Below are 26,110 nucleotides of genomic sequence, written 5' to 3'. Positions count from 1 at the left end.
GTTAAAGTGGGCTTATCCTCAGCACTATTATAAATTAACAACAAAGTAGCTCCTGAAACAAATTGAGGGAGTAGGATTGAAAGCAAAGAATGTTGATGAAAGCATAATTTTCTAACTTTGGTTTCTAACTCTAAATTATTAAAATACAGAAAAAAGTCATCATTATTTTAAAAAAGATGCATCCTTTAGAAAAGAAGTCTCATTCCTTACAAAATGATTTAAAATCAACATAGAAGAATAAAACATTGCTACAATACAGTTAAGATGGCATGATGTAGGTACGTACATCTGTATGTCCTCTGTTCCATGGCACAACCATGGGTTTTAACTTGCTTTGATGTGTATTTGACGGTCACTGAACTTATCTTGATATAGGCTGTCCGCATGTACTGTGCGGCATTTATTTACAGTTTAAAAGCAGCACAGCTGTCCCACATCCTACAGCTGTGCTCACTCCACTGTGGTACTGGAACGAGCACAACAGCTCGGGTATCTCAGGGAGTGTATCATTGTTCTGAATTGCCTTTTTTTCCCTGTTTTATCAGAAGGCAGCTCCTCATTGCTTTTCTCAGCCAGCTGTGCAGGCTCTGTTTGGAATTGTTCTATTTGAATCTCGAGATGTTTTTGAATGGCTAACCCAAGGACTTCGGGATCCACAGATGCCCCATATACTTCCCACGTCATTCCTTCATCATCCCATCTCACTTCACGCACTGGAGATTTGGGGGCCTCCATGTCTTGCTCTAGGTTCACCTCTGGGAACACATGTGAGTGGCCATCTGCTGCAGCTGCTGGGCTTGTTGCCACAGATTTGCATTCCATGATTGGAAGAGTTTGTACCTCGGCATCTCTACACTCAAGAGCTGCTTTCAGTCCTTTGGTTAAATCATTCATAGAGGTCATAGTCCACATGTCCTTAGTTGTCATTACCATGTTTACACCCTGCTGGCTACTAAGGGCAACACAGGCAGCATTTGTTTCTGGAGGAGCCTTCTCCTGCTGAGTACAGTGTTGAGCATGTTGCAGTTGTTCTCCAGGAATGCTACAGCACTTCAGGACTCTTTTGGCATCCAGGCCTGATTCACTTACTGAAGACACCAGCTTAGGATATGTCAGAATGTCTGAAGTAGAAAAGGAATGAAAATAGCCAGGTGCTGCTTGCTCTTTTCCTGACTCACTAACTGAGCATACCAACTGCGGAACAAGTTGTATAGATGGTATAGGCAAAGAATGGCAATAGGCAGGGACGGTGGCATCTACCTTCATACAAGGGTCCTTTCTTATATTACAGGGCCCTGCAGAATTGTTATGAATTGTCATCACCATGGGGGAGTATGCAGAGTTTGGAATATTACTGTAAATCAGACCACCATGAATAAGCCCAGTGGCTTGATTGAACATTGTCCTGTTTGAGAAACCATTTCCAGGCACATGGGGTCCTAGGACAGCGGTGTGAAATGTTCCAGGATCTGTGTAAACAGTAGTGTTACGTGGCATACCACTGCTGTCAAAGCTATTTGTGGGTACTTGCTGGTCTCTGGGTAGAACTGGAGTCACAAGGTTTTGATAGCGAGGTGCATTTTCATTTGTTTCTGATCCATATCTCTGTGCTTGGAAAGACATCCTAGCCACTGGTGGACCATGCCTGCAGCTAGAAGAACTTAGGCTGGAGTAAGTAGCACTGGTTTCTATGTGAGTGACACAAGTCTGGTGTTTGCAACTGCAGGTCAGGTCTGAGTGGCTTCTCTGAAGGGCAGTTCCCGGTTCTTCCATTTTACACGTGCTTTGCTGATGGACAACGCAGGCTGAGGAAATACTCTCAACAGTGCTGCTCTTTACGTACATTTTAGTGTCCCCCACTTCCCAGGATGCTGGGGACTGTTCAGTGATAAGAAAATGATTTGTAGTCTTAGTTTTGCTCTGTGAATTGTCATTGGCTAACTGGTCACTTCTGGTTTGGACCACTGATCCAAGTCCCACCATCCGAGGCTGTGAGGACCATCCAGGACTCTGCACACTCCTTGCATCACTCTTGTTTCCCAGCGTATGGCAGATGGTGCTGCTATGGCTTTTCTTCAGCTCCTGCTTGTTGCTTTGTCTTTCCTCTAAACTTGATTGCCCAGTACAGGCCAGACTCGAGGAGCTCTTTGACAGGGGGTGACTGTTGACATTCAGGAGACCATGACAAGTAGAACTCAGTGAGTCCTGGTAGGAATGAGTGTGGAGCTGGTGGCTGTCAGCTGACATGGCAAAGGAGAGAGATCTGCAAGAAATGGTGGAAAAGAAAAGAGAGAACTTCAGTAAAACATAAATGCACTGGAAACTGTAATCTCTACTGACCTCCTGCCTGGGCTTCTTGCTATTCACAGTTCACAAGTACTTCTAAAAAAGCAGTCTCTGTGTACTGCAGTTTCTGTGTACTCAGACCAGTCGGTTTCCATTTTCAGTTTCCACAATGGGTTTCCCCTGGATTAGATTCAGAATTATTGAAATTCTGGGGGTTTTTCATTTCATAAAACACAAAGTTGTTAACATTCATGTTAGCACTTCCACACCTAAGAGAAGCTGTAATTGAAGATTTTTAATCTAGTGATTAAAATTTAGATTTAGTGATCCATTTTTGTTGATCAAATCAGATCTTCCATTGTTTGACTACACACATTCCCTTGGTGTCACAGCGGTCATGCAACATTTGTTTAACTGAGTTATTTTAATATGCTCATATATCTGTATCTGTCAACACATACACATATAACTCTTTCGTAAAAGAGCCCATTCTGTTGAACAGAAAAATGTAGAGCATTTATTCATCGCTTCCAGCTCAAGTACTACTGGATATTTTGTTGTGCAGTACAGCGGAAGCCACAATCCCTCGTTTTAGAGAGCTTTCCCTCATGTGCATTCTGCCTTCCTAGCACGACTCCTACAGAAACCTTCACAATTTCCTGTGAACAGGATCGCTAAACTAAAAATGAATGTGCGGAACTGGAAAGGTGTGTACATGTGGTGGACAAAAGCACTCTGTAAACAGGAGCATTCACTCAGAACACCAAGAGACCAAGTGACTGCTAGGGCTCGCATCCAAACCTATGAGTGAGAAGCTTTTAATATGTGATACTTTTAATATGATGCTTACAGGCTCAAAGAGTCATCTACCCACGTAACCAATAAAGAGCATGCCTTGTACTCCATCCACAAACCAAGCAGCTCTACTGCTGAGCCTTACAGTTAGCAATGCTTACGCTTGTAATTCCATTTTTGTTGCTAACTTTGGCAAGCCAATAGTTCAGGTTGCAATTTTCCTATCACCTAAAATCCATTTGCGCTGTGTTCCATAATGAAACTAAATTGAGTAAGACGATGAAAAAATAACAATATTTGCAATCACTTCTTTGAGAAGCTTCTCACTGTGGGCTGTGTACTAGGGACTTGGTATTGGCAGAAATATCCTCTAGCATTAGAGTTTGCAGAAAAAGGCAGTTTCCCCCCTTTCATATGTGCTGGTTCAATTAGGAGTTAAACTCATTACAGACTCTTCACCAAGCCTGCTCTGTAAACCACACAGCCTCTCTGGCCCATAGGACTCCACTATGGTGGCATCTAAGGACAACACAAAAGCATCTTTTCTTCCAGGAATGGAATTTCAGATTCTGTGATTCCTAGGTGGGAGGCATTGCTGAGTGCAGCTGCAGTCAAAAGCAACCACTTTTTGCCATGTATTTTTGCATGTTTTTCAGAAGCCCTTATAAAATCTCACTCAACATTTTGAAGAGAAGCAAGAACTGGGAAAGTGACAGTTTTAAAACATTTCACTCATCTCCTCCAGTCTTATCTATCCTGCAGCCACTTACACATATGGGTATAGTCTGCCACATAGGAATCAGTAGGATTAGACACCAGAGTATAGCTGTCTGCAAGGTGAAGATCTTAAATTTAATCTCTTTAGAAGATAATACCTACAAAGGCTCTCACAGATTGGGATGAAACAACATTTACTAATGGAAATCCTCAGTCACAAATACTGAGTCTCAGCTGAAAGGAAGCTTCAAACAGATGGCATAAGGCTGCAAAAACTTCAAAGAGCTCTCTCACAAAGTTTACAAGATTCAAATATGTGTGTATACACAGACACCAATGCCTCTATTTGCTTTCTTTATGTAGCATTGCTGCAGAAACCTCTGTAACTGGAAGAAGTGATGCAATTTGAGATTGATCCATCACCTGAATGTGAAGAAACATATTCAGATAAACGACACAGTCCAAACATGATGACATAACAGAAAACAACTTTCACTGTAATGTTTGCAATGAAACCTTCAAAGATAATTTTGAAGAGATTTATTTTTGCCCCACTCACATAGACTCCAACTGCAGCTGAAATCAAGACCAAACATGGGCCAATGCCACATGTATATTACACATGTACAAATATATATATAACATTATAACCAGCAACTATGAACAGTATTTGAACATCTTTACTTGGATAGACCAGTATTCCATGCTAGCGTAATTCTAACAATTACCCTGTGACTTCTGGGCTTTAAAAACAATGGGAACAATTACCAGTTAAGTAAAACAGCATCTCACCTGACGCTTTAGGACATAGTTAAAGATGGGGGGAAGTAAGAAAAAAATCAACAAAGCCCCATTCAAACATGATGAATCAGCTTCCTTCAGAATAATGCACTTTCCTATTGTGTTGAAATCCAAAGTTACATTTTCCCAGACACCCTGAACATTTCCCCACGTACAGACCATGTGTCGCTTTCCCCTTCCATTCCCTGTTCCTTTTACCCACTCTGGAAAGACCTAAGAGCTCTTTCACCACCAGCCCATTATGCCCACGCGGCAGAGGCAGGATTCTGAGCTGGACTTGCGCACGTAGAGCTCTGCATGGAGAGACGCCTGCAGAACAAATCGATGTCTGGTAGACCTGACCTTTCCTCACCTCTCCTGCAGCCAAATGTCACCATGGCATTTCACAGTAGCGTAAGTGAGCACACAGGTCTGCCACGTACTGCATCAGCCTGTTGGTTGGTTGGCTGGTTGGTTGTTTTTAAACTGGTTCAGCTCCCACTCACTACATCAAATCATCAGTCCAGCCACACCAATCACCAATGTCAGCATAGGGAGGAAACAGAAGACCACTCCCCTCTGCAGAGCCACAAATTCAGTAGTGCGCATAAACTCAGAGCAAACCTGCACGCACAGGGCCTTTCTTCCTAAAACTTTGGAAACGGCATGTAATCCCATACTCACCTTCCCAGACTCTGCGTTTCACACATGCAATGTTGGCACTGATTCCCCAAGGTACACAAATAGACACCCCTACAGAAAAGACACGACACTGCATGAACACATGCTAGAGGTGCTGTACTTCCTACATGAGCTCATGCAGACTGCATCCAGCTGATGACTTCTGAGAAGGAGCAGAAAGCAGAAGTGTCTGGATGGTTATACCAATACATATATACCACAGAGGGGCTGGGGGCAGGTACTGAGAATGGTGTGACAAGCTTCTTAAGAAACAACCACAAAACCCTCAACCCAGCCACAAGACGCAGAACCTGCCTGATTTCACAGCTGTGCAATGCCATTGTAGTTTGTGAATCAGCTAATCAGAAATGGATTACCCATGTGAAACCTGGATACAATAAACACAGCTGACTCATTTGATACTTAGAGACCTGAAACAACTTTTTTTCTCATGTTGGGGGAGAAGACTACTTTGCTTAAACTTTGCTTTTTAAAAAGTAAAGACCTAACTTCTAGGAAAGTAGTTTGGGTATTTTATTAAAAAAAAAAAAAAATTAAAAATATTCTTTTTTTTTAAATATTCAAATGGATATTTTATTAAAAAATACCCATTGTAGATTTTGAGTTGATCTGAGAGATTTTCATTTGGAAATCCAAAGGAAACCTGCACCTAAATACATGAACAAGAAAACATGAACTTTGAGGCAGATACCCTGCTATGAATATATAGAAAATCGTTAGTCAAGCAGAGAAAGGATTAGGATAGAAATGGAATTAACATCCACTATTTTTGGCTTAGCTTCAGATAGCTTATGAGGGGATCTAGGCAGCTTTCACTAATTCCACTGAACTACTTTAAAGCAACAAATGTGTATTTTGCTATGACTTATGATTAAAGTTGCGACCTATTTAACGCAGTAGTGAATTTAGTCTCAAAATATTAAATGTCATGTGTGTTGTCCGCTGAAAGACATCCACTGGTAAATTAATGATGATTCCAAAGTTCTTCAGTATTTTTGTCTTCTATGCATGTACTTTTGATTACAATTTTGGCAACAAACACAAATGGATATCAAACGGAATAATTCCCTGCAATCATATCAATATACAGAGCATGTTTTCATGTAATATACCAATACCGCGTGATATTTCGGTATGATCGCACTTAGTTCCTCCTTTATGTATATGCTAGTGATTGCTTTCTTCCCTGCATAGCCAGGCTTCAAAAGAGTGGCATGATAAACATAATATTCACAAAAGAACTCATAGTTTTCGTAATGAGGATAGTAGTATGCGATATTAACATAAGACAATGTGTTAATAACAGAATACGTACAGCCAAGCTTGCATTTCCTCCAAGTAAAGAAAATACAAAATGCCATAAAAGTAACACAGCTGCTGCATCCTTTACCCCAGGAAAGAACTTTTTAAGTACTAACTCAAGCAAAAATCTGCACCATAACAGAGCAAGTCACACTACACCACATGTGCTCTTTTGTAAGCACTCTGTGCCTACAGTAACTAAACACATTATGATGCACTGTGAATTACCTAACACATTAAACGGTACAAATTAGTTGCAGAATTTGGGAAGAGACAAAGAGAAATTGCATTTAAAATTTAATACTATTTACTAGAAAAAATACACGCAAGGCCAGAGACTTACTTTTCTAAGTAAGTTTTACACAGTTTATTTTTGCTTCATATAACCATGATGGTCAGTCCATAAATCAACAAGACCTGCAACAGTGACTGCAGGCTGTTTCACCCTTCTTCACTTTGCTGATCATACAATATATATAAAATATTTTTTTCTTCATATATTTCATTTTATGCTTTCAAACCAGCATCTGGCTGCAAAATAAGTGACAGAATCAGAGCCAGTTTCAGAGGTGAGAGCATTGCTATGCACGTGTGAAATTTGGAAGTTAGGTGACTTGATCCATACCAAATTTTCAGATGATGACTGCTAATTTCAGGTACTGACCAGGACCCTTCATGGTGAGCACTAGTGCTTTTTGAGAAGACATGCAATATTAAGGGGTTTGCAAGGTCTTTGCCCAGAATTCACTCCTTCATTTGCAACATTCTGGCCCCCCTGTGTATCAGTACTTGGTAACCTGTGCAGTAATCAATCAGCTTCATAAAACATACACACAGTTTTGCCAATAGCACCAAACTCCACAACAAACTCATCCATGTTTTATTCAATAATGATGTGATGTTAATTAAGTTATTTAATTAATATATAAATAATATATAATCAAGTTATTTATTACAAGTTTTACTTGAATAGAAGGCTACTATATGTAGGTCCTTAACTTTATTTAATAAATATCTTACTACAAATGCAATGGTTATAAATTTGAACAGACAAGAGCAGTTTCTGATTAAAATGACAGAACTTTAATTACAACCCAAGGGGCAGCTGTCACTTACCATAAACACCGCTGACACCTGCCTGGGACACAAGATGGCACACACAGAAATAACTGAATTGCTGCCTATGCAGCCAAGTTGTCTTGCGTACCAGAAGCAGTGCAGCATATTCACACTGTGTTCTCTTCGGGCCTGGCTTTTTAAGCAACGTGTCTTCCTTACTGGCATCTACAACTGAACTTCTAAGATAGATGTTTACTGGGGTAAAGTGACATAAAAAGGTATATCAGCTAATATGGCATTCATTTCTTTTTACAGCTCTACTCATTTTAAAGAGGCTCATATCACCATAAGTAAATAAATAAAATAGAATACAGTCAAACTTTGTTCCTGCTTGCCCACACTAAGAATTACTGGTAACTTGCACAAAAAAGAAAGATCCATGTTGCGCTTACACAAAGATTGACATGCTAGTATTATGAGACCCTATGGCCCGTCCCTAACTACACCCCACTGAAAGAAATAGTCCACTAACAGTAATCACTAACATCTACTGTTGGGCGGGGGAGCCAAACCACTTGAAAGGCATTGGCAAAACAGGATTAGCCATGGTAAAAAGCTTAGAGATTCAAGTGTCTGGGATTAGGAGGGTTTTGGTGGTTTTAATTGTTATTTTATTTTGGTGAGCTATAAGGGAAAGGAAGAAATAGAGGAGTTACAGTAGGGGAAAAGGTATCACTCATCAGGGAACATCAAGGAATTTCTCTAAATTCTGTAAATACAACTATATCAATGCAACCAGATTAGTATGGAATCAGGTTGAGACCTCAGTTACTTAACCTTTAATCCATCATCTTCCTTTAGGCTTTCCATTTTGGAATAGCATTATAAATTGACTATGCCTTGGTTCAGTTCAATCTGCTAATGCCTTCTTGTAAATATTTTGGGTCATCTTGTACATCCAAGTATCAGACAGATCTACAGGGCAGACTGATCTGGGCATCTACAAACACCATCAGAAGCACACAGCAGACAAGAACATACTGTGTATGCAAATGAATGGAATTGATTTTCAGTTCTGCACCACTAGAAGCACTGGTGACAGTGGTGCATATCACTGGGATCATAATTCACTTGTAGGAAGAGAAGTATATTTGACGAGCCAGAAAACACGACAGAAGTTATGACACTCAGTGTGCAGCACAGCAAAAGCATAGATCGTGTGGTTTATGTCCGGATAAACTAACTTGTCACAGCTTTTCTTTCATTTCTGTTAATTATAACTTTGTCCATCAGGCTTTTCCCTATCCAAAGCTGAGCATTCTAGACAGGCATCTCCTTGCATTGATTGACAACAAAATGAAAAACAGCGAGTCCCCTTTTTATTGAGCATTAATGAACCTCAGCTATCTCCTTACTGAGGACCCAAGCAGAGACCTCTTCCCCCAAATACTGAAGTTACCATGGGTAGCCTGGTTACCAGTCACCTTACCAGGGGATAATATAATCGTAGCCATGTCAGAAAGTGAACAGATTCAAGCGTTTGCTGATACATTCACCTCAAGGCTAAATTATCCCAACAGTATAAAAAGAGTCATACAAAAAGGATGAGCATTCAGTTTTAAGAAACAGCAGGGGCAGCCCACAGCTGTGTTAGAGCCTGAGCCAGGAAAGAAGAGCTGGGAACTCTAAATTCTAAAATGAAAAAGGATAAAATGAGAGTCCCAGAAGAGAAGAGCCTGAGAAGGATGAACCAAAGGAGATTATTTTAATGACAACTCTAATTGAATTCCCAGAAAGGAGAATTCACATGGGGCTGTAAATAAATTGTTGAGAAGCCAGAGAGCTAAAAGATGAGATATTGCACAGTCACATTTGATGCTCACTGCTAGTATTTGACAGCTCACTTTAAAGCTCATCTCTTCAGTCAGAAGACTGGTCATTTAATCAGCTGTTTTCAGCAGCTGAGGGAACACTGACCTAGAATCATGCTTACAGTGAATAGTGTGTGCCTACAGAAGTGGTACATTAATATAATTGCCTTTCTGGTTTAAGCAGGGCAGAATTATGCAAAATGAAACTGTTAATTCAGCTGCCGGGTTTATGTCATTAAGAATTGTTGGCTACTGATATCCACTGGCAGCACAGAAGTCCTGTGAGAAAAACATTTTATAATTCTGTAGGAATTAAGCTTCAACACACGAAATTTCCAGTGATTTACATACATTTGGATTTATTTCAGAGAGCGAACCCTTTCCTCTTCAAAGCAGAGGATCAAATCCTATTTCATCACATGTACCAATCTGGAGAGGACAGGCTCAGTCATATACTGAACGACTCATCCCCTCAGAGCTCCCTTTCTGAGTCCACTCTTCAGTTCTGAACAGACTACTCCCAGAGCAAACCTATTGATGTGGAACTCCACAAAAACACATAGTCGTAGCTCACTCAGCAAGCCTCTACCCATCAGAGGCCAAAGCTTGCAAATGTATGAATCACAGAACTTAAAAATCATACAGAAAACCAAAAGCCCGCTTAGGGCTTGCTTCCCATCTCACAGCGAGAGCGTACAACTACATATTACTGCAATCTTCACAAGAGACCGACAGTTTGCACATCTAACAAACTCCACCAAAACCAGCTAAGTGATTAAAATATCCATGTGTAAATTCCTGTGGTCTCGTAGAAAATACTCAAATCATTGTTTTTGCTGTTTGCTTGAAAGCTTAATAAAAAGAGTTAGAGGGAAGATATGAACTCAGCTTGGCTTAGCCTCCATGCCCTATGGATATCCTAGCTTTAACTTCAGGATTCAGCGCTGTAGTTAGTTACTTTTGAATATGAGGGCAAGGAGACACTCCACGCAGACAAGTGAACATGTATCTGACACCTAAAGCTCTGTCACACTGGCTGTGTGAGTCTACGGACAGTTAGCATGCGTGCAGCCTGTGCTGACTGGAAGGAGGTGAACAAAAGAGCAGAGCTGAGCCTGATGCACCCAGCCTCTTCCCAGAAAGACTCACTCCCTTAGGCTAAATGTTGACACCAACTGGGAGCAAAGCTTTATAACCAGTTACAGTGGCAGACAAAGCTAAAACAAGATGTATCTTTTTCCTTGACAACATTTCAAGATGTACTTATCTACCCTGCTCAGTCAGAAACACTTTAGTTGCCAGCAGATTCTACGCAGAAAGAAATAATTTTAAAAGTCAACAAAAAACCCTATAAAATCCAGTTTTTAATAGTTAGGGTGGCTTTGTGCATTCATCAGCCCTCCAATTTCTAAGTCAGGTTTGCTTAGTTTGAACTGAAAAGGAAGTCGAATCTTTCAGTTCAGCTCAGATGAACTGGGTTCCGTCACTGTTACGCACTTTTTACAACAGTAAAGCTCTGCAGTCAAATGGAAGTCTTACAACAGCTCAATCTTCATTTGCACACTCAGGTGTGCCCTTGCTAAAGCTTAATTAGTAAATATTCTGCAGATGGAGAAATACTCCTGCTCCTTTCTCTATCTTGTACTGAATCCACGCTGCACAAGAGTTAAGCCATCATTGTGGGAGACATACTACTTTAAAGATGCACACAACAACAGGCCAGTTGAAAGGTGATCTTTCTTATGATGCTTCTCTGGTGCAGAATGACGCTTGGATGTAATTTGTGTGATTAATGCTTATACTCAACATCAGGCTAGCAAAGACCTGACTGATACCAATCTAATTTAGTTAGCTTGTTCCTATTCCTATGTTTTTAGTATCTCTATCTATGCAGCCCCAAAGTGACTTTTCTGTGGTTCCTTTTGCTAAAGACAATTTCTCTAGAGTGGAACTTTATTCTGAAGAACTTCAACAGCTTTTGTAAAGGAGACAAACCATCTTCCTCCCTACCATCCACTAATCAGAGAACACTCCTGAAGGACAGTTCTTAAAACACATACAAACTATCAGCTGTATAGCTTTAGATTCATTCAGCAGTTTTAAAGGCAGACATAAGAAATATCACATCAAATGGTGTTAACCAGAGAATGGCTCATTTAATACGTCTCACTGCACTGCCTTCTCTTTGTACCCCTTGTGCAAATATTCCCAACCACTGTTCTCCAACATTTACTTTCATTCCCCCTTTTTGCTTTCACAGAAAAGGTATCTCTCTCACCACTGAAACAGCCCCTGCCCTTCCCCAAGCAAAAAAATTACTTTTAAGAGTTTGGATGATTCAGACCTCCCAGAATTTAACAGCCCAAAGAGAAGAGTTTTCACATACGACACTGTACATGCATACAGCTTTACAGTTTACACCAGTTAAAAAAAATCATTACTGTATAATGAAACTGCAAGAATTAACGAAACGCCAGTGCCCATGAACCCTACAGTGCTGCTCACAGTCACTTAGACCAGAAGGGTTTGGGACCCTTCACAAGCAATAAAACGTCACATACATCTACCAAAGATACAAACTTGTGTTTCTTTTAGGAAATAAGAGAATTGCTCGATGACTTGAGGGTCCCTTGCAACACTATAGCTATGGCGTATGATAACAACAAAAGTTCTATTTTTTCTGATTCACTGAAAAAAATACTTATAGAACAAAGAAAATTAATAAAGACCATTAGCAACTCTCTGTCTAGCTCTTGAGCCTCTGAAAGCATCTTTCCTAGGCTGTATTCTCCTGCAAATTGTTTAACAGCCTGCAATATCCAAATACAAAGGACCAATCAAGTATACTCCATCCTCATTTTAAAACATTAACTATAGGAGAAAGGAATGGAGAATTCAGCCTCTTCACTACCCAGAGCTGCTGAAGAAGGAAGAGGATTTTGCAGCACTAAACAGCTGCAGACAGGTATAACATTACCTCACTGGTACAGCAAATACCTCTGCTCATCTGAAGTGTTTTAAAGCTACCAAGATACTCTTAGTCATTGCCCTTAAAAACTTGAGAAGTATAACGATCATCAATAACAATTTGTGCCTGTTCCATCCTCCTGAATACAGCCATATTTTTCAAGTGCATTTTGCATATGAATAGTTTACTATGGAAGGAAAAATGTGGATTTGGTATGGTTATCTAATTGGGAATTATCACATCTGGTATTATAAACCAGCTCAGATATCACAAAGCTATATGCAGTTTATTACCCTTCTTTTTTATGCAGCCCTAGTTAATTGTCAGTTAAACTAAACTGCAATTGCAGCTCTCTCTGGAGTACAGTCAAGATGTCTGGATGGTAAAAATCAGCAAAACCCCATAAGCAGAGAACAGTGTTCTACAGAGTAACTGAGCATGACTTGAAAACATGAAGTCCTCATCTAATCCACCCTCACAAATGAAACCTTCCCTAAACGTCATTCTTTTACACAAAGACTCCATGCAGAGGTCTTTGTACTCGGATCATATTGCAGTCTAGGCCCTGCAAACATTCAGACAAATGCTTAACCTTAAGCATGCAAATAACTATTTGCAAGGTTTACTCAATGTCTTGGTGCAAGCCACTGATGTTTTTGTATCAAATGATTACTTTGAAGCATGAGTCACTGGAAAAAGAAGTAGATTTTGATTTTCATATGGTCCATCTTATTTATGCACAAAATCAACAACTTACAAAATATATTCACCCAATGGCTATCTTTCCAGTCACCTTTCATGACTGGAATGCTCTAAACAGAAATAATTGCTTGCTCTCCCCCTCCTTTTTAAACCTCTTCCCCTAAAATCCAGGAGTGCAACAGCACGAATTCTTACTTTTGATCATAGGAGGTTATAAGCTACAATATATGCACAAAACACTCTTCTACTATGGTTTCTGAAAACATTTATTCTAATGACAATAAAAAGCCAAACCAAATCAAATAATTGACTTTGCAAAAGACATGTTTTTGTTCAACAGAAAATTTTATCAGTCATTCTAAATAGTGGTTGATCATTTATCTAGGAAAGAAGAGTGTAAAACTAAGCTGATATGCAGAGGGTACTGAAATAGTCCTAATTTTTCTCTAGTGTTGGATATTAACTTTTTAGGAATTTAAAAAACATGATACACATGGTATTAAAAACAAGGAAATCCATTCTGTGGCAGATAAGTACTAAAAGGTAACAATTTGAAGCGATACAATTTACTCTCTTTTTCTTCCAATATAAAAAATCCAACATACATACAAAAGATAATTGAAAAGCATCTTCATAAGCTTGCAGGTGTGCAGATAAATAAAGACAAATGGGATTATGGGGGTTTTTCTCCTCCGGAGAAACAATGACAAATATATTCTAGAAACACTTGCTAAAAGACAAATATACATTTAAGTGGAAGTCACCAGCATAAAACCACCACCTTCTGCAGAACTACATTAAATTCAATTAAAGCTCACAGCCATAGTTCCTATCATTTACTAAAAGAGAAAACTACAATTTCCTGGGCTTTTCAGCCCAGCTATCAACCCCCTGCTGCCAACACAGCACTTACAGAAGCCTGGGTCTGTCTCTGTGCAGCTCCTCTCCCTTTCCCTCATCTGCTTTGTTACTCTCAAAGACCTGCTGGCAAAATGGAGAGGATTCGGTGTCCTTACAGGAGACAAGAGAACGGGCAATACGTGCCTTCCGTGGTCCTTACCTCGCCCCTACTCAGAGGTTGCACATCCAGCTTCCCTGTCCAAGTTACTTGGAGGGTATTTAAAATAGATGCTCAGAAATCTGAGGAGAATGAAAGCCAAAAGAGTTCAGATTTCCTCTGGAGACTGGGCTTCCTGATCCGCCTGATGCTGTTGACACCAAGGTGAGCATATGATAAGGGGAAGGAGGAGGGATTGTTAGAAAGCATCGAAGGCAGGAAACCGGGAGATGGGTCTTTCTCTGCCTAGACGTGACGCCCCTTCCTGCCTCCTGCCTTGGCTGGAAAGGAAATAAAATGGAGCCTAGCAGGGAGGGAGAGAGATAATCCTGTGGCTTCATCTAATTAGAAAAACTGGGCCTGTGCAGAGCTGGCAATGCCGCCAGGGAGGCAGAGGGAGGGGAGGCAAAGAGGGGCAGGAAGAGGAGGAGCAGAGGGGGAGGAATAGAAATTATAAGGGAAAAGGGAAAATTATAAAAGGCATACAAAAGAACTGATGCCTGGGCCAAACCACCCTGGATGAGCTCAATTTCTAACCTCATGTAAACGTGAAATCAGTAAGAAACACCCATTGCTTCTGGCAATCTGGAGTAATCAGGAAAAATAAACAAACAATAACACCTCCCCTCCCACCTCCAAAACAAAACCAAACCAAAGCAGAATGCATCAGTTGTCTAGGGATGGACTGGGAACAAGGACATCCCAAAGGACTGAAAAGAGTGGGACTGTTCTAAGCAGGGAGCAATGAAATAAAACCCAGTACACTGCAGATAGCTGTCTAGTGTGTCATGGACAGGACACAATTTAGAACAAATTTTCTCTTGGCAAGTCATTTTCCAGAACCTGTTTCTGCTTACTGAAACACATCTTAGTTGAACCAAAGTGACATTAAATACGTATCAGCACACACATCAGCGTCTGCAGCTGTGGCCTTCGTTGCCCTCCCATGGGTCCTACACCTGGCCACAGTCCCACAGTCAGTCCCACCCTCCTAAAACCTGGCACAGGCACTCCTGGATGCGCTGCCCCCCCACCTAAGTGTGGCCACCTGCACCACTATGCTACTGTGCCCCATGGGGGATCCTCAATGTGCAGGAGGCTGCAGCCAGTCTGGCCCTCACTGCACACAAGTGTGAGGGCAGCTCCATGCCCTTGCCCTCAGCTTGACATAGGAGCTCACCCGAGTTGCACTGGCAGGGTCTCGAGGGTGCTGTTGTTGAGCATCCAGGTTCCTTTAAGCCACCTTGAGACCTACGGTGTATTGGGGACATTAAGGACAGATGTGGCCAACGGAATCTTGTCCCCATTCATGGCGGCCCATTTCTGTAAGAAATCTCCCCTTTCGCTCACCTTCATCACTTACTACACTAAGTCCTTTCCCAAGTACCACCTCTTGCCTCTGCATTTTGAGCTGCTTTTATGTCTGTCTGGCCTTCACACAAGGCAGGCTAGTTAGATCTCTGATGGGGCAAGCAGAAGGATGCTAAAGCATCTGAAATAAACACCTTCAAGTCCTCTTTCTTTCTGTTCAGGAAAGAATTCATTTTTTTCCAAGTAAAGCATTTAGAACACATTCTCACTTTGTTCCTAAGTCTTCCCTCCTGCCCTCTCATCACACCTAGGTCAGCTGGGAGATGGGCACCAAAGCCCCCTTCCTGGTGCTTTTAGGGACATGGTATTGTTCCCCAAGTCTTCAAAATGGGCTACAAACCCAGTTATGTTCTATGTGCTTTCAGGCTTTGCTCCTAAGAGGAGCATCCCCACACACTCACTGAGCAATTACTCCCTCAGGCTACAGGTCAAGAAGCATTTCAGGGGTTAACAACCATGCATGCATCAGCAGCATCTTTCCAGCTGCTTTATTTGACTTGCTATGTTCATTACAACAATGAAGCAGAGCAGGGACTTGAAATCAGCTGTTTGTGCTGACCTTGTGCATCCTTCCTGCGAGGCCAGAAACAGAAGTTCCTTGAACCATCCCTTCCAGAGCGTTCTTATCAGCATTTCTGGTGGACCAGGATCATATCCAAGGGGCTCTCTGCACAGTGGTATAGGACTACAATGGTGCTGCAGGTAAAAGACAACTCCACAGCATTTTGCCTCCTTTCTTATTCCAGCAAAAGACCTTTGGCTGTTGTGCTGAGACACAGCCCTGGCACTTGTGGCTATTACAGCATCGTTCTATGGGCGCCAGTGGCCACTTGTGACAACTCAGTGTACAACTCTTCCAGCCAAATGCATCTTCCAAATTTGTCCCAGTTTGCCAAAGAACATACAATAGATACAATGTAAGGATAATATTGCATTTCTCTTTTTCTTTAAACCCTCTACAGGAGGAAGTTCCATAGCTCTCTTGTTCTGGGTTCGGTATGTCCAACAAGGTTAACTATTTTCACTAGGAGCATCAAAATGCGCTTACACGCCATCCCTGGAAGTGTTCAAAAAACGTGTAGACGCCCTCAGTGACATGGCTTAGTGGTGGACTTGGCAGTCCTGAGGTAACGGTTGGACTTGATGATCTTAAAGGTCTTTTCCAACCTAGTTCATTCTATGATACTGGTGACCAACTCACACCTCAACAGGTGGTATAAGTACACCTCATCTGAGCATCCATAATAATGATTGCCATACAGCTTTTTCATTTTGCATTTAATGAGAAAAGGTGTAGAGATGTCTCAAATCCAAATTTGAAGAATTTATCGTGTATTTTTCTTTAACAAAGTTGACAGTTAAAGGAAACTGAAAAGTCAATAGCCTACAGATATATTAGGCTAAATCCAGACAATGTTGATGGATTTCTGTTGGGAAGAAGGGACACACTGTTTTTCGATGGCATTTTTGCAGAACAGTTCTGCCACTGTTACTCAGCCTGACTAGCATTCATGTTTCCCATGAACTCCACCCAGGGTTTAAACATGTGAGAATGTGTTTAGTTTAATGAAATTATAGTCCTATGTCCAGCCATGGAAACAAGAGTTCAAAATGACTATTTACTGATTTGGGTGCTTGAAGATCATAAGCAAGCCACCAGCCCCATGACTTTGAGTCACATCATGTGAGAAAGGGCAGTTGGCTCTGCCGAGGGGCATGGCTGCAGAGCTGCCAGACCCACAGGCCAGTTTTTGCCACCACAGCCTCCATCCAGGCAACCAGGGCTTCCACATTCAAGAGAAGAGAAACCCAGTCCTACCCCAGACACTCTTTGTCTAATCTAAAATTCACTGACCACATGTTGACCAGCTACCCCACTTCAGAAGAGGGTACGGGGTGGGAAAACCATCCTGATCTCTTCGTTTCTCCCTGTGAGACCTAAAAACTTGTACTGAAGCCCTCCTCTCACCCCTTCCCGTTTATAACCCTTTTCTTAGACTGCCTGAACTGCTGTCATTCACAGTAACATTTTCATTGCAGGTGAGGGGATTTGGACCTGCCCAGACTGTGCTTGCTGAACTCCTCCATCAGCCTCAAACCTCGCAAGCTCTTGGAGGAGGCAGGTTCAAGTGCCCCCAGTGAGAATGTGCTCTGCTGCAAGTGCACATTTCTTTCTGAGCTGACTCAATAAAACGCTGCTTGCAATTAGTTCATACGTTTCTCTCTGGGGGCTCTGTATGCAAACCCTGGAAGGCTGATATTTGCTGTCTGTTGATTCAAAGCCACTTAAGGCAGTGAAACTGCACCTGCAACCAGGCCGATTTTAACTTAATGCATTTCTGGAATAGGTTCTAGTCAACCACAATAATATAGCCCTCCAGGAACAATATGCTGTCTCCTGGGTAACACTGCTCACTTGCCTGAATGATATCTGCCATAGTCAATTTGGATCAGGTCTTGGATATCACCACTGAAAAGGACTTTTGAGTGTTTCTGAAGAGTAACAGCACTTTAGCGCAGTCTGAGAGAGCCTGTAAGATACCAACTAATGCACCATAGCCAAACTTAACTTCTGCTACTCCTATAACAAGTCAGAAGCTCTCCACCCTAGACACAGCTAGCTCCTCATTGAAATTGGCATCCTGTATGCAGTGGCAGGTTTGCAGTTTTTGCCTATGCTCAGATACCCAAAATAATTCCAGTCAGTCCAATATAGGAGCTAGTTTTCACACATGCTTCAGGCAAGTCAAATGCACCCAAGATTATTTGAAAACATAAAACTGACCATCACCTTCCATTTGACATAAAAATCATAGAATGGTTTGGGTAGGAAAGGACCTTAAGGTCATCTGGTTCCACCCCCCCTGCCATGGGCAGGGACACCTCACACTAAACCATGTCACCCAAGAGCCCGTCCAACCTGGCCTTAAACACTACCAGGGATGGAGCATTTACTGCTTTTTGGGCAACCCATTCCAGTGCCTCACCATCCTCACAGTAAAGAACTGCTTCCTTATTTCCAACCCGAACTTCCCCTGTTCACTACCATCTTTCCTGCCTTTTGATATATACACAGATATCATTCCCTTAGTTTATGGGCCATGCCTCTAAAATGTCTGTTGAACTCATTTGTTTATAAACACTCTGTAGAGGGGGTTTATATATAGCAAGTAGCATGACAACTTCTGCTTCTTCTGCCTGGGAGAAGATAACTGCTGGTTAGACAGCCCAATTATAGTAAGTACAGTCTATGAATAAGCCTCTATTCTGCAGTTTTGTTTTTCTGTGGAAAGGAAGATGATTTGTTTGGGTTTATCTCATCTGTTTGTTTCACAAATTTGTTATGAAATTTGCCAGGTCATCTACATTCACCTTTCCTGGGAATAATGCCGTAACACTACTGACATGACTTTTGTCAAGGAGCAACATAGATGTAGTACTCTTCTTTGTGGGATTAATCTTTTTGAAAGCTGTGAGGCTTTTTAGTACTGTGAAAGCCGGTGGTTTGGAGCTGTGTCATCTCCCTTCTTTTTCATCTTGGATTTAAGAGCAGCTTTCTCAACAAAGCAGGCCAGATCTTTTGCCTTTATTTTGCTGTGGCAGCTTGCAAGGCAGCACGCTGACATGAGCAATCTCATATATTTCAAAGACTTAGCAAATCTCTACACAGCACTATTTTTTTTGTTGTTCTATTCATTTGATAAGCAAACAACAGCTGATTATGAAGAAAGCAAACAAGATCCCTCTTATGAGCATTTTTTGTTATAAACCAAAGATTTCATGACATGAAACCTTAAATCCCATCTTAAATCAAGGGACTATCACATGTGCACTCTGCTCTCACTTCTGCTTTCCCAGATCTCACTTCCTCCCATGCACAATCACCAGAATGTCTCCCCTGTTCTCTACTGTTGCTCAATACCCAGTCGCAAGAGCAATAATTGCACTAAAAAAAAACCCAAAATCAATCTTTCAAGCCAGTTTTGGGGTAGCTTTAAGCTGCCTTTCATGGAATAAGGGCTTTGGCCCTTTAATCACATGTTTAGCTTCGCTCTGCATTTCATTGCTAGTGTTCCATTACTCTCAACTGGAAAGGATGCAAGCCGGCAGGACTCCCAGAAAACACACACAAAAAAAACCAACAAAAAAACCCCCAGCAAAACCAAGTAAACCAAAACCAGTACAAAAATGTTACACTTCAGGAAGTCTCCAGTAATTCTGTCCTGCGTGACTTACCCACCAAGACACTCTCGCAAATTTGGATCTGAACTCTTTTCAAAAACACATTCATGTATATACTAAACCTCCTTAGTTTATGCTTGCAAATGCTGGGATTCAAACAAGTGATTTGGTCTATGGATAACAAATGGAAACAAAAGTAGTGGAGTCTTCTCTAGACCATAGCTGGGGCCTAGGTTAGAGTGCTATGAACAAAGCCTGCTGTAGAGACAGCACCACTTAATGGGAGTCAAGCAGCTAAACAAAGACTTAAATTTTGTGCTGCCTCAATTCAAGGGTATAAAATGAGGAAAGGTTATCAGCGAGAAGTTGGGAGAAGAACAAGGAAAACACTGCACAAGAGGAAAGTACTGCAGCCTGATTTCTGACCCTGATGCACTTTCAAAAAGCGCAGCTCTGCAGTTCCAATAAGGTTTTTTGCTGTATGACCTGGAAAATTCCCAAGCAATTTAGATCACAAATGTCATAATATAATTGCCCACTGGCCCCATGGGCCTGTGGACTGACTCCAGCACACACAACATTCCTAATCCAGCCTCCCTTTCCCTGGACAAATGCTTCAGAAGTGTACCCATTCCCATTTCTGCCCCGTGCAGCGGGAGACTGCCTACACTGAACTCTCTGACTTCTCTCAGATGAGCTGGGTGCTCATCCAGGATATGCTGGGCAGAGAGTATGGTGGAAGAAAGAGACAAAGTTCAGAGGCTTCAGAAAAGTTGGGAGAATTTGCAGAGGATTTGGATTTAGTCCCCGTGGCTGACTATATCGGACCACTCTCATAAGAGGCATAACCCTTAGTTAAATGAAACAGAGACAAAATTATTATGCAACCAATATACCAGGGTGACATTCCAAATTAGACACAGGCTGAGAGCACCAGCACTATATATTAAATAAGGCTCGTACAAATAAGACCAAAAAAGTAGTACACAGATTTCAGAGCAGCCCCACAGCAAGGGAATAATGCTATTTCAAGTGTATCCACTGCCAGAGGCAGTCCAGTGAGATGGACTGTAAGCCCCAGGCTAGCTCTGCCTGCAATAATCTGCAGGGTTGACTCTGTGACAGATTGAAATGCACTAACAATGTTTATGCAACTAAATCTTGTTCTAATCTATTAGTTTATATAACCTTTGCTCATGGACATCCTGACTCATGGGTCTCAGGAATCTAAAGGAAATCTCCTTTTTTAACTCTCTCCCATCCTTAAACCCTGGTTGCCAAATAAACAAATAGATTGTCAGAGGTCCCATTCATCCTCTCTAAAGAAAAATTAAGTGAGTAGGCAAAAAAAAAAAAAAGTATCAACTAAAGTCCTAAAATCCAGCTCTTTGCACATACAACCAAAGTTATATGATCAGATAGCTAATAGCAGGCAGGTGTCCTTCAGGTTAGCATTTCCAACCACAGAATGCATCATTTGAGCCCCAGGCTTGGAAAAGGACAGAAATTGTTTAGCTAGTTCCTAGGATAAAAACACTGCTTTCTAGCATTAAGACACTACCTTCCTGAGTAAAGCAAGGCAACAACATCTGAGGGAGTTACACTGATGTTTCTTAGATCAAAATGTTTACTTTCATCCTTGTCACATTTCTTGCATTTCCTAGAGCATTTTCACACATATTTAAAGTGAGGAGCTAGCAGGAACAGGGTGCAACATTCTTCCTGCAACAGTTCTAGTGATTACTACATGCAGCATGTTCACATCAGCTTATTGTGGTCCTTCCTGGCTAGGCTTTAACCTAGGTTTGTGAGAAGATTTGAATTAAGATGAACCTTTTGGGGATTTTGGGGACTGTAGGGGTTTGTTTCATTTATTCTCCTGCCAACTGAATAGTTCACATAGCTGTTGCCCATGTAACACTTGTTATCTACCCTATACCTGATTTAATTTCTAACCTTTGGTATTGAGGATTCATGCACGGGCCAAAGCTGATCAGTATCACTTGGAATTAATGTACTTGGAGCCAAATCCCGTTGTATTATGTGTATTCAGGAAAGGTCATTATGCACTTCTGATGCACACTGCCACTGTCAGTACTAGACAGATATTCTATAAATGGATCAGATGTTCCTTATTAGTAATTTCAAAAGCAGCAGAAGAATAGGCATAGTGCCTGTTTCTGCTAAGTCCTTTTACACATTAGGATGGTCTCCTAGTGGATTCTGTGATCATATTGAACAGTTTACTCTGGCAGAGCCAGAAACTGGGCCTAGATAACACCAGTCATGTTTTAGCTTTGTCGTGTGTGGCAATTCACAAAGGAAAGCCTCCAGAGGGAGCCCAAGGATGGCACCTGCCCTGCCATCTCCTGGCTGCTTTGAAAAGAGAAAGGGATCACTTAGGGAGATGAAATAGGACTTAATTATATGGAAAGTTTATTGGTTTTCCCTACACTCAGGAATCAAATTTCTTTGCTTACATCCTTAACCCTCAAGATCTCACTACATTCTTGCCCAAAACCACTAAATCCTACAAAAATATATGGGGTGGCATCTGTAAACCTGTTGTTGCTACAGATGGAGCAGTTTTAGGTGTGTGTGCCTGCAGAAACAGCCATAAGTTAAAGCAAACAGATCTTCAGCTTTTAGTATCTCATTCCAGTTGTATATGCTCCCAAAAACAAACAAAATTTTGCTGTCAGTTAGAAGTTTGCATCCCTTATGGACTACAGATTTAGGGCTATATTACAGACAGGGTAATATATAAATTTTTGCGCTTTCCTGCACTTCATTCAAATCTTCAAATACATTTCTGTCTACAGAGTCATCTGCCTACTCAGCAATCCCTTCATGTTTGTCTTATAGTGCTCATACCTTACTTAACATTGTGTATGGATTAAATCCATTATCTGTTTCAGAGGGAGAGAAAGTTAGGAAATACTGCCTAAAATAGAAAGTAGTCTTGCCTTAGAGCAAAATTTGTTTTCCATGGCTACAGCTGTGTAAACAGCTCATTTTGCATGTGTACATAAGTAATCTTGCAAGGCCTTGGCAAACTAACAGAGTTTAGATTACCATTGCCAAGACTAGGTGATGTGCAAAGCCAGAACAGCTATTGCTCCTAAAACACTTTAAAGCCATGAAGGCCAGAGCTTCGCAAGTAATTTTCTCTGCAACAGTCTCTACAGTCCTTATGCAAATCATCGTAAACACTGAGCTTATTAATAAAAGTCATTTGAGAGGAACATTTTGTGCTGTTTTTTCTTGAAGCAGCACCAGCTGCTAACTTTCTTAATGCAATTTACATTAGCAAAAAAGCCCATGAGAACATTATCCTGTTAAAACAGACTTGGTATTTCTGAAATTCCTATTGTAAAACACAGGAAGAAAAAGTCAACTGAAAGGAATAAAAGTTCACATCCTCTGCATTCTGCTTCATAAAGAAAAAAAAATGTCACTTTTAAGAGAACTCAGTTTACTGTCGATTCTCAACAAAGCCCAACTTTGGACAGGAGGTGGTGCTATAGCTCACATAAATTTTATTATCCAGCAACACCAACAGTCACAGTGTACTAAAAGCAAAAGGAAAAAACAGAAACATTTTGAGCTCTGTAGAAATGCTGATATGCAGACTACCTATGTATACTTCCATAGCAGTAGATATACTATAACAGTGTTGAAAAGATTTGTAAGAAGGCCCTAAAGAGAAAGCAAATGCATCATGTGTTCAAGTCTGTCAGGGACTTCCAATACCCAGCAAAAGATGAGTACCAAAGCATGGAGGGGGAATCCATCTTGCTCTGTGCAAGCTGTCGCAGTTTTCTGTGTGCTCAGTGCTCAATTGACCAGTTCTGTGCCAGAAGGAAATTGATGGGACAGATATCCACAGGTGGAAGGTTTGCACAGGTCCAGAAAGCATTCTGCCTATCTTTCCTTGAGGAGTATCACAGACACAAACAGTGTCAGGGGTTTTACTGGCCTAAAATGAAAGTAGGAAACCAAACCCCTTAACTAAGTTAAAGTTATCTTCGCCTTCCCCCCTTTTCTTTTTTTTTTTCTTGCTGTCTTTCTCCCTAGGCCCTTTGAAGAGGCACCAAACATGGCAGCTTTTGAAGGTTTTTTTCCTGTTGTCCATGTTGGCTTTGTCTCTATTCCATTTCATACCTGTAATTTTAGCAGGATAATTGTTCTGGATTGTAGCCCTAGGCACTCAGGGTGGTTAAGGGCGACTATCATCAATAGTAAAGCTGAGAGAAAACAGTTCTGGCTGACTCATTCTCTTCTGGATGCACTTACTCTCCCATTCCCATCTCTTCTTTTGAAAGGAAACTAACAAACGACACCCAAAATGAATCCAAAGGATATTTCATGACAGAGTAGATCTTTGTTTCACATTTTCTTTTCTGAAACAGTCTATTTTCCATAACTTGCTCAAGCTAAGAACTGTATGTTAGTTCAAGGCCAACGGTAGATTGTGGGAGAAATTCTTATCTCAGTTACACAAGTGTGACTCTGGAGGAATTCCAGCTATTAAACAATCTATAAAATAAGGATAACAATAACTATTATTTCAAAAAGCTTTTGTGATGGTTAACTACCAGGAATTAATGCTGGTCCAGAAATCAGGAGTATGGGAATGAAAGGCTTTATAGAAATTCTAAGAACTCATTATTTCTGCCATTCACAATCATACTTCTTAATGTAATCTATTTGTTGTAGTTAGGGTGCCCATCAGTGCTCCCTGCAAACCCTAATCTGTTACGTCCCTGACAGATTCATCAGCCTCAATAAAGCTGGCCACATTTTAGTTGGGGAAAAAAAGAATCTACCTCTTTTTAAATGTCATTCTAGCTGAAGGTGCCGCCAGTGTGAAAATCAAAATTCACAACTACAAGGAAGTGGGTACAAAGGCAGAAGAACTTGAATACAGTTTACTTACAATACCTGAATTTAAAGATCATTCTAGGGCTGCTTAAAACAAAATAATTACAAAATCCTTTTATCAAAGGAGATCCATTGTATCTTCAAGATTATTAATAAATTACAGTAAGAATTAGTCTTTAGAGGGAAACTGTCAACTGAATAATACTAAGATTACTTAAGGATCTACTGATGCTTATAATTCTACAGCTGTATCTTAAGTATTTCCCTATCCTCTGTCATGGGGTGCTCCTATAAAGCATTACTAAATTACTGATTACTAAACAGCATTAAGTAATTACATGCTTTCAACTTGATTGTGAAACATTTGCTTGGCACCATTTATATCATTCTGTTTACAAAGATATCCAATTTAAAAAATACATACATTAAATTTCACCCATGCTAGTGGAAATTATGAGAATATCATATGATGAATGATTAAACATGTTACTTAACTTGGCGTCTCACAAGCAATGTGACAGCACTGTTTTTAGATTAACTGCTTTGTGACAGAATATTCTTTATCTTGAGTGTTCTGACTTTTAAGAACAAGAGACTATAATCCATTTCAAACTGTTTCTGTTTTTCAGAGATTTTAAAAGCAACATTACAGCATATTTTGAGGCTTACCTTTTCTACACATCTCTTCCAGAGACCACATCTGCCTTTTCAGCATCAGTTTCAGCTTTGCCAAAGCAAGAAGAAAGCCTGCCACTTGAGCAGCCATAAAAATGGTATCAACATTTCAGCATTCAAAATGGGATAACTACCACAAAAGCAAGGAAATGGCCTATAAGCAAAGAGGTGTCAGACATATACAGTAGAAACTATACTATTCTGTATCTCCCTGGATGATCAGCTATGCAATTCCATGAGAATGTATGTTTTCAAAAACATGATAGGAATGTGCTACCAGAATTATACAAACAGAACACTGAGAAAAGCATCATTAAGAAATATGCATTACTATTCGGGGCCCAACTCTTTACTTTCGTACTACAAAAATCATTGTGGTGAGAATCACAATGGTGATTCAAAGAATCACAATGGTGAATCAAAGTGGTGAGAATGCAGCATCCTTTAGCCTGTATTCTAAACTAGGATATCTTGGTGATTATCTTGAAGTATAGTAAATATAATTTTGTAGTTACAAGGGAATTTTTATGTGGTCTTTTAAAGGCCAAGGTTTTTACTGTAAGAAGCAAGACCTGGATATATGCACACTAAAAAAATGTACATGTTAACATTACAAAAAAAAATTAACCAGAAACTTCAAATACTCATAGTACAATATCTAGGTCCACAAAACATTAAACTCCCAGCTTGCTCTCAGATGAGAATTTACTAAATCCAGAGATTTAAGCTAGAAAGGAGGTTAGTAATCAGAAATAAAGG

General features: G+C 40.7%; 1 protein-coding gene across 4 annotated transcripts in view; it reads right to left on the bottom strand.

Moving 5' to 3' along the window:
* Positions 1–402: 402 nt before the first annotated feature.
* Positions 403–26,110, bottom strand: part of LOC133267419 (GRIN2-like protein) — a 31,101-nt gene continuing 5,393 nt past the window's right edge. Inside the window, exons 1-2 of one of the 4 annotated variants that reach the window (XM_061449713.1) lie at positions 25,346–25,480; positions 403–2,263 (exon numbers count right to left, since the gene is read on the bottom strand). In XM_061449713.1, the coding sequence (XP_061305697.1) occupies positions 451–2,247 (1,797 nt within the window). In that variant the 5' untranslated portion in view covers positions 2,248–2,263; positions 25,346–25,480 and the 3' untranslated portion in view covers positions 403–450. The other 3 variants (XM_061449715.1, XM_061449723.1, XM_061449712.1) reach the window with 3 other exon arrangements.

This window comes from Pezoporus flaviventris, unplaced genomic scaffold (assembly GCF_033815535.1).
Source record: "Pezoporus flaviventris isolate CSIRO_AGI_PZ_B2104156 unplaced genomic scaffold, CSIRO_AGI_Pfla_v1 ptg000001l, whole genome shotgun sequence".
Lineage (NCBI taxonomy): Eukaryota > Metazoa > Chordata > Aves > Psittaciformes > Psittacidae > Pezoporus > Pezoporus flaviventris.
Note: the sequence above shows the minus strand (reverse complement) of the source record. Positions and strands in the feature narration are given on the sequence as shown.